The 16,314-nt window shown below is 30.6% G+C and overlaps 5 protein-coding genes across 11 annotated transcripts; 2 read left to right on the forward strand and 3 right to left on the reverse strand.

Annotated features, from left to right (window-relative positions):
- Positions 1-531: 531 nt before the first annotated feature.
- On the forward strand, positions 532-4,527 carry LOC117235516 (cyclic AMP-dependent transcription factor ATF-6 alpha). Of its 3 annotated transcripts, XM_033497624.1 has the most exons (9): positions 532-1,077; positions 1,301-1,534; positions 1,604-1,761; positions 1,842-2,055; positions 2,151-2,734; positions 2,814-2,965; positions 3,095-3,693; positions 3,785-3,994; positions 4,106-4,527. In XM_033497624.1, exons 1-9 carry the CDS (start codon positions 996-998, stop codon positions 4,201-4,203), a joined length of 2,331 nt encoding a protein of 776 aa, XP_033353515.1. In that variant the 5' UTR covers positions 532-995; the 3' UTR covers positions 4,204-4,527. The 3 variants fall into 3 exon arrangements, with proteins under 3 accessions (XP_033353515.1, XP_033353513.1, XP_033353514.1); XM_033497622.1 differs by having other exon boundaries at positions 3,785-4,527; XM_033497623.1 differs by having other exon boundaries at positions 1,325-1,534; positions 3,785-4,527.
- A 1,117-nt stretch (positions 4,528-5,644) lies between these two features.
- Positions 5,645-6,821, reverse strand: LOC117235395 (sulfiredoxin-1). Of its 2 annotated transcripts, none has more exons than XM_033497370.1 (5): positions 6,685-6,821; positions 6,484-6,563; positions 6,177-6,329; positions 5,875-6,059; positions 5,645-5,779 (listed from the first exon to the last, which is right to left on the reverse strand). In XM_033497370.1, the coding sequence occupies exons 2-4, from the start codon at positions 6,536-6,538 to the stop codon at positions 5,911-5,913; spliced, it is 357 nt and encodes a 118-aa protein (XP_033353261.1). In that variant the 5' UTR covers positions 6,539-6,563; positions 6,685-6,821; the 3' UTR covers positions 5,645-5,779; positions 5,875-5,910. The 2 variants fall into 2 exon arrangements, with proteins under 2 accessions (XP_033353261.1, XP_033353260.1); XM_033497369.1 differs by having other exon boundaries at positions 6,177-6,383.
- Positions 6,822-6,823: 2 nt separating this feature from the next.
- Positions 6,824-8,405, reverse strand: LOC117235391 (iron-sulfur protein NUBPL). Of its 3 annotated transcripts, none has more exons than XM_033497363.1 (4): positions 8,278-8,405; positions 7,601-7,929; positions 7,149-7,522; positions 6,824-7,083 (listed from the first exon to the last, which is right to left on the reverse strand). In XM_033497363.1, exons 2-4 carry the CDS (start codon positions 7,864-7,866, stop codon positions 6,914-6,916), a joined length of 810 nt encoding a protein of 269 aa, XP_033353254.1. In that variant the 5' UTR covers positions 7,867-7,929; positions 8,278-8,405; the 3' UTR covers positions 6,824-6,913. The 3 variants fall into 3 exon arrangements, with proteins under 3 accessions (XP_033353254.1, XP_033353253.1, XP_033353255.1); XM_033497362.1 differs by having other exon boundaries at positions 8,148-8,310; XM_033497364.1 differs by lacking the exon at positions 8,278-8,405 and adding an exon at positions 8,012-8,035.
- On the forward strand, positions 8,331-13,749 carry LOC117235390 (protein SMG7-like). 2 transcript variants are annotated; one of them, XM_033497360.1, is made up of 5 exons: positions 8,331-8,462; positions 9,252-9,321; positions 9,432-9,770; positions 9,896-12,776; positions 12,882-13,749. In XM_033497360.1, the coding sequence occupies exons 1-5, from the start codon at positions 8,438-8,440 to the stop codon at positions 13,098-13,100; spliced, it is 3,534 nt and encodes a 1,177-aa protein (XP_033353251.1). In that variant the 5' UTR covers positions 8,331-8,437; the 3' UTR covers positions 13,101-13,749. The 2 variants fall into 2 exon arrangements, with proteins under 2 accessions (XP_033353251.1, XP_033353252.1); XM_033497361.1 differs by having other exon boundaries at positions 8,442-8,566.
- A 26-nt stretch (positions 13,750-13,775) lies between these two features.
- On the reverse strand, positions 13,776-15,721 carry LOC117235393. The gene is made up of 5 exons (XM_033497365.1): positions 15,592-15,721; positions 15,221-15,427; positions 14,592-14,897; positions 14,256-14,498; positions 13,776-14,167 (listed from the first exon to the last, which is right to left on the reverse strand). Exons 1-5 carry the CDS (start codon positions 15,604-15,606, stop codon positions 14,048-14,050), a joined length of 891 nt encoding a protein of 296 aa, XP_033353256.1. The 5' UTR covers positions 15,607-15,721; the 3' UTR covers positions 13,776-14,047.
- Positions 15,722-16,314: the final 593 nt, after the last annotated feature.

The raw sequence follows: 16,314 nt of genomic DNA on the forward strand, positions 1-16,314 counted from the left end.
TTTCGAAATATTTGCGAAGAACTGTCGGTACTATCTCATTGAATTCCGCTTATAGTTGTACGGTAATGCATGCGTCAATATTGGTTGCCGGTCGCCAACTACTTAATTCTGTTTATAAACAAGAGTCGGATGAGCTTAAAGGCCATGTGCACAACGTGCATATGCAAGGCTGTAAGAAATATCCGTTGTTATGATTCATAATTTGTAGACTTATACAAATAGACTGCGCGTTCTAGATGAGGTAAATATCACATTAAAAGATAGAGATTTATACTTGAGATATCGCGTTCTCTCTCATGTTGTCCAAAAAGTGGGAAGAACACGAATAGAGGGGCGATCTGTTATACATTATACGCGGCAACAAGCTTTTCCCCTCTTTTTCCCCTTTTCTTCTACTAAAACACCCGTTAGAGAGAGAAGAGGGTATCCCAAATATTGCTCTTTTACTCTTGTGTTCCCTTCATTGACTCTTATGAGGCGGGAACGCGTAGTCTATTTGTAATAACTTAATAAGTAATAATCTGTATAAGTCTATAGACTATGACATGATCGTAGTCAAAACACGCAATAGATTTATGCATCTAACCTAACAATCGCAATCATAAAGAACTGTTATTTTAACGATATTAGTGCCATCTTGCATTGAAAGTTAAACACGTTGACAATATCAATGGCGATATCGTTCGTATATAAATACGTTGGAATAATTAAGTTTACACTATATTGACATCGAGTACATCATTATTGTTATCATAGCATTAAAGGCTATGATAATTAAAATAAAATTAAATTGAAACTGAAATGTGTTGTTATGAATTGAAATTATACTTAACAACTATTTAGTGCATGTTGTTTATGTAGTTCAATGCCGGCAAAATAAGACAATTTCATATTATTTAATATTAAAGTGCTTTGATGTCTGTTTAATTAATAGTGATTTTATAGGTTAATAATATATTCATTCAAGCAAAAGAAAGTTCGATATTTAATGAACTATGTTGATAAATAAAGATTTACAGTGGAATGATAGTATAGAATCTGAGATTCAACAAACGTTTCCGGATTTTGAAGTCATGGGTGCGTGTTATTTTTTAAAAATGATGTTTCATTCACTTTTTTTGTTACAGTTATATATAGTATATAGTATAGTAAATAGTTATTACATTTTATCTTTTTTATTAAAGTTTTTAATAAATAACGAGTTTATTGATTAAAATTCATGAACAAGGAATATTATATTTGTTTCTCTTGTTGATAGAAAATGAAATATATTTAATAATTAAAGATTATATTTTTACAGACTCTGATTGTTCCCTTCTTTCAGACGATTTATTTCAGTCTTTAAGTTCTGAATTAGGCATTCCTTTGTTCTTTGAAACTGAAATACCTCTAAAGATAGATAGTGGTATTGATGATTCATCAATTAATACCCAAGATGATGGTATTGATAATCAGATTATAGAAGATATATACATAGGGGAGCAATGTACTAATTTAAAAAATTCTGATTTAAATGTTCAACAACAATCTTCAGGTATCTCATATATCTTTTTCTTCTCTAATAAGCTAATATCATTCAACAATTAACAAATATCAACTGCAGTTACAGATGTAGATAATGATGTGAAAATGGAAATTAAATTGGAACCTGCAAGTCCTTATATTCAATTGCCTTTGTCTCCTGCTTCAAGCCAATGCGAGTCTAATAGACTAGATTCACTAGTTGAAACAAATTCTATTTCTTCCATTTGTGATTTTAAGGTATAGTTACAATGTTTTATTGCAAAAGTTAATTATGTTAGACCCAATATTTATATATTTTACCTGTTGATTTGTTATAGACAAGTCTGGAAACACCACCCATCTCTCCTCCACAAAATGTTTCACCACCTATATCTCCACAACTGATTTCAAACACAGCTATTGCAAAACAAGTAAAATTTATGCCATTTAAACTTCAAGATACCAAAGAATCAAAATTTACCCTTTCTAAAGTAAATTCTACTAAACGTGTTCGAGTTCAACCAAAAGATAATATCCAACTTGTTACTGATGGTAAAGTGATAACCTGTGCTTTGATAAATTTTACTTTTATAATATCTACTTTTGAATTACGAATTTTATATTTTTATATACTTAATACTTTACAGACCAACCTCAGAATGCTATATTTTTGAATACGCAAAATTTTGTTGCACTTAGTCAACAAATTAAGCAAAATTATATATCATATCCTTTCAGTACTCATTTTACATCAACTAATGCAATAAAGAAAACTCAAACGTCAGTACAGCTCCCATCGGTGCAAATAAAAACAGAAACAAATTCAATTCAACTACCACAAGATAATCATGTGAAAGTAATGAATAATATCCCTAGCATATATACGTCAGGAAAAGATCAAACAATAAATATGATTGATACACCTTTGATTCTTAAGAATGACACAGCTGGATGTACTCCTATAATTGTAAAAAATGATTTGGATACATGTAGGCCAATAGTAATTAAAACAGAGAATTCAAATTATACTCCAATTGTTATAAAGAATGAAATGCAAGATATTAACTTTGCTGGGCGGCAAGAATGTGAAATAAAAGCATTGAAAAGGCAGCAAAGGATGATAAAAAATAGAGAGTCAGCTTGTCTATCGCGGAAAAAGAAGAAGGAGTATGTATCTTCATTAGAAAAACAGATTTATGAGTTGCAGCAAGAAAATAAGCAACTAAAAATGGTAAAAATTACATGAAATAGAAATATATGTTGGAGTAATGTGTTAGTTACTGATTGTACTAAAATTATGTTTACATCAGGAAAATATAAACTTAAAGCAGAAGCTTTCATCCTTGGAACATGCAAGTGCTAGTAATAAATTTAAAAGTATAAGTCTAAATGCGAGTAAAAGGAATGTTGCTATTCTTTTAGGAATGGTTGTTATGGTATCGTTAAACGTTAATGGTTTCAAGTAAGCTTATAATAAATTTATTATTCGTTTATTCTTCTCTATTTGTTTGTTCTGTATTGCAGATCATCTGTAATTAGTTCAGATTCATAGATTAGAAAAAATGGCTTCTAAAGTGAAAATTTCTTGTAGGGATATATTTTCGCAAAATAATCAGTTGGATATATTATCTAATGACGTTCCAATTAGCGCACAATATGCAAGACATGGAAGAACACTACTCTGGACATCTAGAGATCAAACTCAAGAAGAAGATGAAGATGGGTTTCGTAAAAATATATCGATACCACAACCTATGTGTCCAATGCATATTAATCACAGTGAATCAATCCGTTTAGATTATGAATTGAGGCGCTGGATCGGTGGAAAGTCTGATCAAGATAATTGGACTACGTTGAAAAAAGCAAAATTGGATGCGAAGCTTATAGGAGAGTTTCTATCTTCGCCTCCGCATGCAATGCAAACTAAAACTAAACGTAAACGTAACTTAGCAGAAAAAAGTAAATCTGAGATACTTCGAAAGACAACTGACTCATCGATATCGAACGCAGTGGAAGTTTTTTCTCCAATAATAAAAGAACATGCTTCTTTGTTCGAAGCTTTAGGAAGGAGAGACGATACCTTTTATGTAGTTTGGTTTAGTGGAGAACATTTGCTTTTGCCAGCTTCAAGCAAAAATAGCACAGGCAGACCAAGGATGTCGTTAGTTCTCCCTGCACTTCCTATGAATGGTATAAATGTTTTCTATTTAAACTACATATGTGTATATAGCATAAAATGAAGAACTATTATTTTATTAGATGGATCTAATATTTGTTTTAGAAACGTTTTCAACACCAGCAAATCATATAACTATGATGCAAATTGATTGTGAAGTTACCAATACCCAATTATTGCATTTACAACAATCAATTATACCTAATTTGAAAACTACCAACAGATCTGAAAGTCATACTCATCAGTCAGATGGAGTATCTGATGCAGTAACAGCAGATATAACTAAGAACTACAAACCATATTTTATCAAAAAAAGTAATCACACAATGTTCCAAAAGAAAGATTTTAAAGACATATATGTTGATAAAAACAGTAAAGATTATAACAAGACAACCGCGTATATATTAAAACAGAAATTTATTTCAGAATTTGATTTAGAAGAGGTGAAAACTGAATTGTTAAAAGATTTGAGAAAAACTGATTCTTCTGCGAAGTTTACGACATCGCAAAAGAAACAAACGTGATAAGTGGTTATAATATTTAAAAGAAGTTTGTTTCTGTGACACTATATTAAAAAATAATGCTAGGTACCACATGCATATTAAATGAATAAGTAAGTAAATGTCTTGTATTCTTAAAAATTAAAAAGAGAAGAGATTTTTTATGTTTATTTTAAAAATTATATACTATATATTTCACCAGAGGAATATAATACATAATTAAGCACAAGTCGAAAATAAAGTTGAAAACTTTGAGAGTTCGATTATGAGAGATATTTGTGAATATGAATTTAAAATTGCAGTTTTGTATATGTGTTTAAAAAAGAATAAATAAATAAATAAAAGCTATATATAAAATGTGTATTTAAATATATTATAATATTATATATTATTATATAATACGTAATATATATTATATATTAAATATATTGTAATATAATATAAAAATATATATAATATTACATATATGTATATATATACACAAAAAGCTATAGATTTATGACTATAAATATTCAGATTAAACGTTGACTGCCACGCGTGTTTTCAAAGAAATCTCTGTCAGGCAACGCGTGCAGCAGTAACAAGCGTTCTCTGCTAGGTGCTTCCATCGATATTTTAGTAATGCGAATCGCTCAAGTGGTGGTCTCAAGAATGATCTTTCGTTTCATTTGTTTGCAACATTAAAACCACTAGCTGTTGTTGAATATAATGAAAGAAAATGTGGTATAGATTATTCCGACCAAATGGTTTCTTATGCCACCACAATTAGAAAAGGAATCAAATGGTACAGAAAACTTGGCATTCAATTCTTTCTGGGAATTTCTGTTGTAAACGCTTTGAAGGATTACAAAATTGCAACAAGAAAAAATATAAATATTAGAATATTTAGACAATTATTAGTTGCAAAATTATTAGGGTTGCCTGAAAATACAAAAAATCCTTGTCTTCGACGGAGTCAGCATAATATCGCCGTTCGGAAAAATGATTCTGGAAGAAGCATTAGACGCGCATGCAAACTATGTTATGCAAATAAAAGACGTCGAATAGACCGAACAAAGGCACAAAAGAATTTGAAGAAAACAACAACTTATTGTCCAAATTGTCCCGACCAACCTCAGCTATGTATAGAATGCTTTAAAGTTTTACATTCTAAATAATTTTTTTAATAAACCATTTTCGTATTTTTATTTTATAACAATTCAACTATTATTACAATTAATTATTAATTAACAATTTATTATTATGGAATATCTTTTCAAATACCTACGACAATCCTTCGCAAGTAGTCAAATAAGCGACACCCGAATACGGGTTACGTGACCTGACCAGAAACTTTGCTGACACCCGAATACGAATGTCGTGGCGGTCAACGTGTTAATATATTATGACATATTAAGCATGACCATACTTTTATATAAGATGATTGTGTATATATTTTTGGTTCCCAAATTTTATAGACATTGAGCAACTTTTTATCATATATAGTTTATTTTATCTACTATTTTATCATATCAAAGTTTGATTCATTTTACACAAATGTAGTACAAAATACGAAAATTTTACATACAGTGTACTTATAATCTGAACAAAGTATAAAGATTTGAAATAAATGTTAACATTAAAATTACATTAACAAAATAGTTAATAAAGTACAGCGCATTAATAAATAAATCAATTCATTTTCCATAGACATACCAGTATAGAATTTATGGATAACACATACAAATACGGCTATTTTAAATTGGGGGTAGATCCGCCTAAATAAGATTTTAAGTCCGTTATTGTAGATTGTATTAGTTTCGCTCTTATGAATGGTCTTCCAAGTCTTTGATGGGCTGTATATCGATGACATCCGCCAAAAGAGTAATAATAATCGCCGCCTAAAATAAATAAAAAAAAAAAATACAGTTATTGCACAGAATTAACAAAAGTTATTTCTGTTATCACATATGTCGCGAATAAAAGAGAAAAAAAAGAGATAAAATTACTGTTATTACCTTCGCTTCCTTTAATCCATAAAACATCGATTGGCGGTACCAATGATACTGTTTCAGGGTCGTTTAATGTATTCATTAAGCTTTGTACCTTTTCTTCATCGACAATTGGAGGAATTGGTCGGATAAGTACGTTCATTGGAATATCATAAACCTCTGTGTGTGTATCAGAATGAATGCTAATACATCTTTCATTGTTCATTTTTGATTCTAAATTTATAAGATAAAATAAGAAGCTAAATATTCAATTACAAATAATATAGTCAAATTGAAGTAAAAAGTACTGATTATATGATTAATATTTTCTTACGCAAGTACTTTCGAAATGTGGTAAATGTTACAAATTGTTTCGTTCTAAGTGGCATTAATATAATATGTGATTATAAAAATCTGTAACATATGTATATGATTAGTTTAACATATTGTTTACTGGACATTATTTAAATATGCGTTTTTATTTTTAAAAGCCAAACTATGTTTAAAATAATATATTAAAACTACATATACTTACGAACGATGTGTGATGTCCGTGATAAGTTACGTATAAGACGACTCTGAATGTGAAGTGTTTAGAGAGGGGATAAGATAAGAGTGGGGATGATGATGATGATGATGATATATATTAATGACAATAAAAGAATCAGAGTGTCCTAATTAAAAAATTTCTCTTTGTCTGTATGATTATATATCTTTGTTATGTTTATATAGAGAATTATAATTGAAAGGAAATATTTAAAATATTATTCCAAATTTAGTGGTTGCTTAGCTAAAAACAAAATTATATGTTCTGCTAAGTGTTTGTATGCATCAGCTTGAATACTTTCCGGTGCAGATAACACAATTGGTTTACCACTATCACAGCTATTTGCAATATCCTTTGACAAGGGAATAGATTGTAAAATTTGTACACCTAGAAGAGAAGAAAAGCTAAAAGGTTAAATAAAACTAATATATATATGTCCATAAATGTAATACCAAGTTCCTTAGCAACTGTTTGGGTTTCACCATTATAAAGAATTATTTCATTTTTGCACTCTGGACATATAATATTGCTCATGTTTTCTACAATTCCAATAATTGGAATATTTAGACGTTTAAACATATTAGCTCCTCTTCTCGTTACTTCTAAGGCTGCTTTTTGAGGTGTAGTTACTAATAATGCACCAGCAACTGGAAGATTTTGTATGATTGAAAGATGTGTGTCCCCTGTTCCAGGTGGAGTATCTATGACAAGATAATCCAGTGGATTCCATGCCACTTGACGTAACAATTTATCAATGGCACTCATTACCATTAATCCTCTCCAAATTACAGGAGACTTATCATCAATTAAAAAGCCCATAGACATGCTATGTATAAAGGAAAGTTTTACAGTTTAAAGAATACTGACAGAAATACAAGTAAAATGTGCAACATTGTTCCCTCACCATTTGATACCATAATTTATAAGGGGTTCTATAAGATTTGTATTATTAACTGTAGGAGATTGTTGTATATTCATCATCAACGGAATAGATGGGCCAAATACATCGGCATCGAGTAAACCGACAGACTTTTGTGGTTTGATAGTTTTTAAAGCGATACATAAATTTACGGCGGTAGTAGATTTACCAACTCCACCTTTTCCAGATGCTACGACAATAATTTGCTTGACACCATTCAACGGTTTTGATTTTGGAAGACCACGTGCCATTAGCTCTTTTTGTCTTGTTTCTATTTCTGTTTTTCTTGGTTCGTCGAGAAAGACGAAATGACTCTAAAGCAAAACAATTATTAATTATAAAAATTTTTAATAAAATGCAAGAGAAAAATATTTAGCTAAATGTTTTACTATATACACTGATACGTATACAAAGCTATATCGTCCTTAACATAAAATATTAGTAATTTTTACACGTATCAGACACAATTGAATAGTAGCGAGTTATTAAAAGGCGTAAAAAATATTGTAAATAATGTAAGAAATGTACATACTAATGAAATCGATCGGTACTTATTTGCACCATTATAATTTCGCTGAAGACGTATGAAAATTTTCATAGAGGTGAATGCTAACATTTTCAATATATTTACTTGATGGAACTAGTAGTACGTTTCTTCTAACCTGACATTTCGAATCGCGTGATCGCGGAATCTTTTATTTCATAGATCAAGAGAATATGGCATACGAATATTAAGAGATTTTTTCCTGTATATGAGTTTTATATTAACAATTCGCTGATATACAGTCTGATAGTACATTTTTATAACTTTTATTTACAGCGATGGAAAATTTTACTGTTTCTGCCTATAAGTAACATAAATGTTTAACGCGAGGGCGGTGCAGTTTTTCATTAAAGCGAACTACATATCAGCAATCCGGTGCAATTTAACTTTGACATAAATATGTGAAAGTAAGATTTTTTTATATTTTTCAATGCTTTTTTAATTGATCTCTTGCCTCTACAACTTTTAATTCTAAGATTGAAAGTTAATATTATTATTTATAATATTTTTGCTATTCGTATTATCGTTGGCCTGCAGTTAACCTAACTCGTCAGTCGTAACATGGATATATTGACTTTCGTATATTAATTAAATTGTATTATGTGCAACGTTCGTCAATATTTTATTTTATCGCAGCCTCAAGGCTCCAGATGTTATGATGCAACTATGTGTATCTATTTGTTGATTTCATCTACATAATTCGAAACAAAAATTACGACATCGTTTTTACAATTTTACAAAATTACAATCGTTTGTATGCATTGACACTATTATAAATACAACTGATATATGAATTGTTGCTCAACATCTCTTTGTTCACCATCTTCCATAACAATATTTAATAAATTATATATTGATGTATAATATATCTTTGAAAATAACTATAATAAATAAATGTGTATGCATATATATATATATATATATATATATATATATATATATATATATATATATATATATATATATATATATGTATGTATACTTAATGTGGATAGAAAACTTCTTTATATGTTTGTTCTTCACATATTACAAAGTTCAGTACTTCGTATATGTGAAGTAAAGTATAATTACATATCTACTTTGTTTCCATAGATAAAACATTTTATATAGAAATTCAAGGTACACAGAATATGGGCCTAAACGCAGCTGTACAAGCTTTAAAGTAAGTTGAAGATAAAGAAATTATAATCAAGTACCTGTAACTATTAATATTATAATACAAATACCTATATAATATTTGTTGAAAATCCATTTGATTACTATTTTTATTAGGAAAGCAGAGCCTTTAAAGGACAAAGTACAACGGTGCAGAGATCTTCTAAATGATAGTGATGCGTGGGTATGCCAGCAACAGCTACAGAAGATATATCAACAAGTTCTGATATTGGATCTGGAATATGCTTTGGACCGGAAAGTTGAGCAGGAACTTTGGAATCTAGGATTTAAAAATTATATAGCAACTTTACAATCCCAGGCAAAGGATAGGAAAAATCCTAAACGTGGAGAATCTCAAGCTTTACTTAGCTGGTGCTTGGAAGCTGCTAGTGGTTTTTATTTGACATTATTACAAGAAATTTGTACTGCATTTGATTTAGATTTACCATTTAGAAGGTAATTAGATAGAATCAATTATAGGATGCTTATATTTTTTATTTTGTTATAAATTCAGTTTATATCATACACGATTTGTGCAAAGTATTTTGTAGAACAAAGTTTATAGGTGTGATATTTTTTAGGAAGGGTTACATTTATGGATGTACATCACCATGGAAAGCTATTGAAAAGTTATCAGTGCCTCATAAATCTTCATGTTTTTATGCGTGCCAATATTGCCTTGTGCATTTAGGGGATATTGCTCGTTATAGAAATGAAAGTAAACAAGCGGAGTTATTCTACAGGCATGCTGTATCATTGTCACCATCCAGTGGACAACCATACAATCAATTGGCCCTTCTTGAGGCATCGCGCGGTAACAAATTGGCAACTGTTTTTCATTACACACGGTCTGTAGCTGTAAAACATCCTTTCCCCGTTGCCACAACGAACTTGGCAAAAACATTATCGTCCGCTTTGAACGATACGTCGCTGAATATAGATGGAAAAACAAAATTATCTTCTCAAGAATATGTAGCAGTTTTTTTGAAACTTCATGGCGTTATCCACAATCTTGGCGACTTAAAAGTTGCTTCAACATATGCAAAATTATTAACTGAGACATTGACAGCCTTAGTTGCTACTGAAAGTTTTAGCTCTTGGATGCTTGTTCAAATGTTTGTGATTAACTTGTATGCCTTGGAACATACAACGAGTGTTGTCATGGGTAATAATGAACCGTTAAGACACGAACAATTAACATCTGACGAAAAGATTGCTCGTGATTGTATTTTGGATCTCATAGCTGGAAGCCTGTCTGCTTTATTGTTACCTGTTTATACAATCAAAAATTCTATTATTGACTATTTCGCTTTGCCTTCTATAAAACTGTGCCTTGATTGGATTCATACAAAACCCACAGTTTTGGAGGAACTAGCTTTTACATCGAGACTTCAAATTTGGCCCAGCTTATGCGTATTGTTGAACGCTTTGCAAAATTGTGTGGCCGATTTCGCATATGATCAATATATTAAGGTACCACTGCCAGAGGATCGTGACCTACAAGGATTCTTACCGTTGGAGAAAAGTTTCGAATGTTTAAAATTTACGAGTACCGATTTAGAAGATAATGTCGAGGCTTCCAATAAACTGCGTGCAGTTCGTATTCTTCGTTTAGGTCATTGTTTAGCACAATATAAGGTCAATGGTACTGCGTTAATTGCTATTACATTAGGTGAAGAAAAGGGTGACAACAGGTTCAGTTCTATGAGTGAAGGAAACGGTTTGAGTAATGAATTGATGAAAGAATTAGAAGAACTCAGTTTAAATAGAGGAAGACAGTCTGCTGTATCAACTAGTCCAGTTCTCTCAGAGTCTGCCAGCAGTAAAGGTTCTACCGACGTCGATATGTTGGAACATGCCTTAGATAAGAGGATAGGTATCTTGAAGCCTCAAGGTTCGTTAGAGCGAAGTAAAGACACGGTTTTGATCACCTCTACGGAATCCAGTACTTTTGAAACTAATGTCCAACCTACTACAAGGAAACCAAGGCAAAACATAGCGATGCAAACGATAATGCGACGTGCTGAAACTGAACAAAAACAGGTTACGTTTAAAAATTTGTCTCCATTAAACGTAGAAGAGGAGAGTGAAAAAAAATTTAAATTGAGTGGAGCATCAGTGAGTCCAGTAAAAGGTGTCCCTCCAGGTGGGAGTAAAAATATGGTTGTTGGAGAAATATCAAAGGCGAATAATGTTTCAAACGCGATTGCGAATACACCAATCACCGTTCAAAGTCGATTACCGTTGATGCCTTCTGCTACATCTACTGTGCAAAGCCCAATCATTACCACTCAAAATCAAGTAAAAACCACAAAATTACAGCACACTGTTTCAGCACCACAATCTTCTCAAATTAACCATCTTTCTGTAAAAGAACAACAAGCGTCCGGGATTTCGACTCCAATATCTGGAATATCTCAATGTGTAGGGACTATTTGTTATCAAAATCCAACATTTAATGTTCAGAATCCACAATTTACGAAAAATTATGTCACGAATCATGTTGGAAATCTATCGAGTTATCCGATTCAAGGACATTTTACTAGTTCAGTACAACAATCGATGCAATCACAGAGTATAGGTTTACAATATACATCCAGTCAAAATAGGTCTATGCATCAGAGAGCACAGACTCATAACATACCTCAGAATACATTGTTGCATCAAAATCTTGGAGTACTGTCTTCAGCTCAGCCGAGTAATGTTATACCAAATGCTTCACAAAATATTAATTCCCAACAAAGTAGAAATATTGGCGTGCAGCAAAATCGTAGTTTGAATACTCAACAGAACCACAACTTGAATGTGCAACAACAGAATGTTATGAAAACTAGTCTTAGACCAAGCACAATATCTTTACATAATCAAGGTTCATTACCTAATTCAACTATTGCAAATGTTTCTACTTTGTCAACATTAAATACATATCAAAAGAAACTTCATCACGCTGCTCCTGTTATACCAAATGCATCAAATGTACCAAGCAATTCGCTAAATCCGACAACTACGCCCAATTTTCAATATAATTTTAATCAGAATGATTTTAATCAGAATACCTTTGGTCAAGTACCACAAAAGCAATTGTCGTCCGTGTACAATAAGAATTCGGATGTTTTGGAATTTTCGTTACCAAATCATTTAGGTATGTCAAAAAATCAGTCTCAGTCCACAACTAATTATCCGCTTTTCCAAAACTATGAAACCACAAATTTCAATCTGTGGAAAGACACTCAACAGTCACAACATTCTATACCTTGCTGGGGTTCAACTAGCAGAAGCATGCAATTACATAGTGAAGATACGTCTGTCATTGAAAACTATCATAATTGGGAAGACTCCTCTAATCCTGGAAACATAATGTCACAAATTCCATTGAGAACTTCAAATAGTTATCCATCAGATTCTCAACAAACCAAGCATTTTGGTACTGGAAGTAATTTCGAAAGTTCTAGATCTTTAGAGGTACATATATATTATATTTTTTAAAAAATTACACACACACGCAAAATTATGGAAATTGTTTACAACAATTGTTTAAATTGTTACATTACATATTCTTGCTTACAGGTAGACAGCAAATCAAATCAATCAATCAGCACAGGAAACACGTATTCTCTATTTAGCAGTAACAATGCATGGGGGTCTAATGTACAAAGTTGTAATGTGTCAAATCAAGATCAAACAAAAACTCGGCTTAATCAACAATCTTTATGGTTTGGACCTGGACCATCTCCCTTGGAACGGCTTTTGGAACAGCAAAAATCATTACGTGAAGGAGGTACCTGAAGGAAAGCAATATAAGATAATGTCGAAGTATATTGAAAAAAGATATATCCAAATTTTGGATTCAATTAACCAAGGGGATTTAGCAAAACGTATCATAATAAATTCCATCGATCGTTTGACGGAACTGTTAAATTTGTTACAAAGCAACAGCTAGTGAAAAGTTTCGTAGGCGTTTAGGTGTTCGTTGTGTAAAGCGAACAACACATACGTCCAAGGCGTTATGAAACACGCTATATAAAAATGCATAGATGTTAATTACTTACATTAATTGTTGCGCGCATAATAGTAAACGAAGTTATTCTGGTAGTGGATATTGCGCGATGGAGTTTAAAAAACAAAAAATGGGGAAACAAAGAAAAAAGAGGAAAAAAGAAAAAAGCGGTTTTTTTTTCAATGTATTCAGACGTACGTTCTATTTATGTCGCTTTAAAAGAATGATACTCAATGACAAAACGACTCGTCATCAATAAATAATTAGTAATAAGAGTTCCATACATAAACCGCATCATTTAACGCTAACAGCGTATAATCTGTATAAGTTTAAAGATGCGCATTTTACGAAAATGATTAAATCTTTCAATTTATTTTGTAACTCAAAATTATGTACAATTTATCTTTAAAAGTACCGACTTCACAAAATGGAGGAAAAGAAATGGGGAAAAGGAGACACGCATACACAATGTATGAAGAACGTGTAATATATTTGTCTTTTTATCAGCAAGGGAAACAATATATTGGTAAATTTTTAGGTTGAAATTAAATAGAACGAGTAGTATAAAATAGCGTGTATAACATTGTAAAAATGAGAAAGAAATTGAATGTAACGAATATAAAAAGTAATTTTGTTGAAATGACTAAAAGAGAAAAGTTACTTTCGATTATTTTCAAATACATATATTAAACTTTAATGAAAATGATTTGGCGGCAGTTATAATTTACTACCATTTTTACAAATTCCTTCGTTCTATTATTAATGTACATTCAAATGATTTGCACTTCATCAGACAAGACACCTCACTTCTCGTCAGGCAAAGAGGATATGGTTTTTCATAGTGGCATAATACTACCTGTTTCGAGTACAAAATAATTAATAAATATTAGCAAATTTATTCTAACTTAACATTTATAGCAGGTTTAACAATTTAAAGATGTTACCGTCATAAAACGCTGCAAGTGTAAATTTTGATTTTTAAGCATGAGCTCACATTGAAACTGTTCTGGTGAGACATGGTCATCCACAAGCTGTATATTTGCTTGTAGTTCCTCATCATTATAAATCGTTATTTTAAAAAAGAACAACGCCATATTACTTATATTAAAAGCAAAATTATGCTCTTTTGGCAATGTATCTATCTCTATTATACATGACTTTGAAAATCTTTTATTATCTTGATAAACCTAAAACCAAGCATTTTACATCTAAATAAAAGTGCAATAATATTTAAAAAGAATAACAATAATAATAAAAAAGATATATAGTGATTTTAATACCTCATAAAATATATTTTCATGACATTTTCTTAAATGTTTTATAAGTACTGCACAAGGTAATTTATGCCTGCATGACCTTATACAGCAAGGATATGATGAAGCAGTGGCATGTATTGTATATTTGCTTTTATTGTTTTGTCTACAATTGTGATGTGTTTTTCCATTTGTTTGTGTATTAAATTTAATTACTGCATCTGTTTGTGTAGAAATACTTTCAAGTTCTTTCTGAAACATCTTCTTTTCATAGTCAACAATGCGTTGTAAACATTTCTTTTCCACCTGTTTTAATTGATTTTCTACTGATTCCTATTAAACATGCATAACATAGTTGAGAATAATCTTCAAGAGTTTATTTATTCCTACGATTTTTGAAAAATAACTTTATCTATTAGCTTAACAATGACATTATTTTAATGCAGAAAATGATAAGTATGTCTGTATGTATAAATAAAAGATATTGCATAAGTTAATAATAATGTCTTGTAACAAGATTCCTGTTAATGAAAGATAATATTTATTTTCATTATAGAAAAAACACATTGTGTTAAGCTCTACAGATATTTGCATATTTAGATATGCATACATTTTCATTAATTTTCGTACAAAAAAAAGTATTTAGATCATTAGACCTTTATGTGCTCAAGATTATCAATTAGTTGTTCCGCGACTAAGTTTCTGGTTGTAATAAGATCTTCATTGCATATTGGACACTTTGGCACTTTCTTAAAGCAGAAGTGACAGATGTGATGTCCATTCGTACACTGTAAAATCTTTCCCTTGGGTATTTCCAAACATATAGAACATTGAAGTATTTCATACAATATCTTATTCCAGTCCTATAGACGTATCATAATCCATAACAGTTATAACAGTAATCAGTAATATATATGATATTTAATAACTTTAAATAAAATCATAATCAGATTACATAAAGAGAAAAAAACATTTCAATATTTTATATTTCAAGTAAATCTTTATATATTGATGTAAAAGAATATACCTCATTTTTATCCATTATATTACATTAAAAGTAACTTCAAACTAACAAAATATTTAATATTTAACTTAGCAGCAAACTTAGCAGCAAACTTAGCATAAACTTAGCAGTCGTTTTCGTGATTCAATTCTTTATATACCTTGCGGTTGTTTTGTGAATATTCCGGTATTCCCAAGAAACCTACCACCGTGTTAAACTTTATGTCGCTAAAGTACTAGAGTTATATCAGCTATAAAATATTACGATAATCTTGTATGTTCAAAGCAATTTTAAGTTAAATTTTCTTATGAAATATAAAATCGAAAGTCGAAATAACAAATTTTATTTAAGATCACTTAATCCAAATTCTTTAGTGATAATTCTATTCATCATTGCTGATTACCATAACAGCCGATGCGTTAAATTAAAGTACTACCAGAAAAGAAATTTCTTCTTATCAGTATCCTTTTCTTTAAACTTTAATATGTTAAGAAGTGCTATTTAAATAAGCAAAATGTAACAAAAAAATGCCGTAAACAATAATAAGTATTTTTAATTTTATTTTAAAACTATACTTAAACCAAACCTCAATCTAAGAGAAACTCTAGAAAATTTCCTCATTTTCATTTCAATCCAGCTTGAAAGCGAGGTCGAGCAGCGGGATATTTTTGCGTAGAACTCGGAAACTAAGGTCGAGCGCCGATTATATGTATAGATAAAAATTATTTAAAGTGTTGAACTTTATGA

Source organism: Bombus vosnesenskii, unplaced genomic scaffold (genome assembly GCF_011952255.1).
Source record: "Bombus vosnesenskii isolate JDL3184/JDL3185 unplaced genomic scaffold, Bvos_JDL3184-5_v1.1 scf7180000013316, whole genome shotgun sequence".
Lineage (NCBI taxonomy): Eukaryota > Metazoa > Arthropoda > Insecta > Hymenoptera > Apidae > Bombus > Bombus vosnesenskii.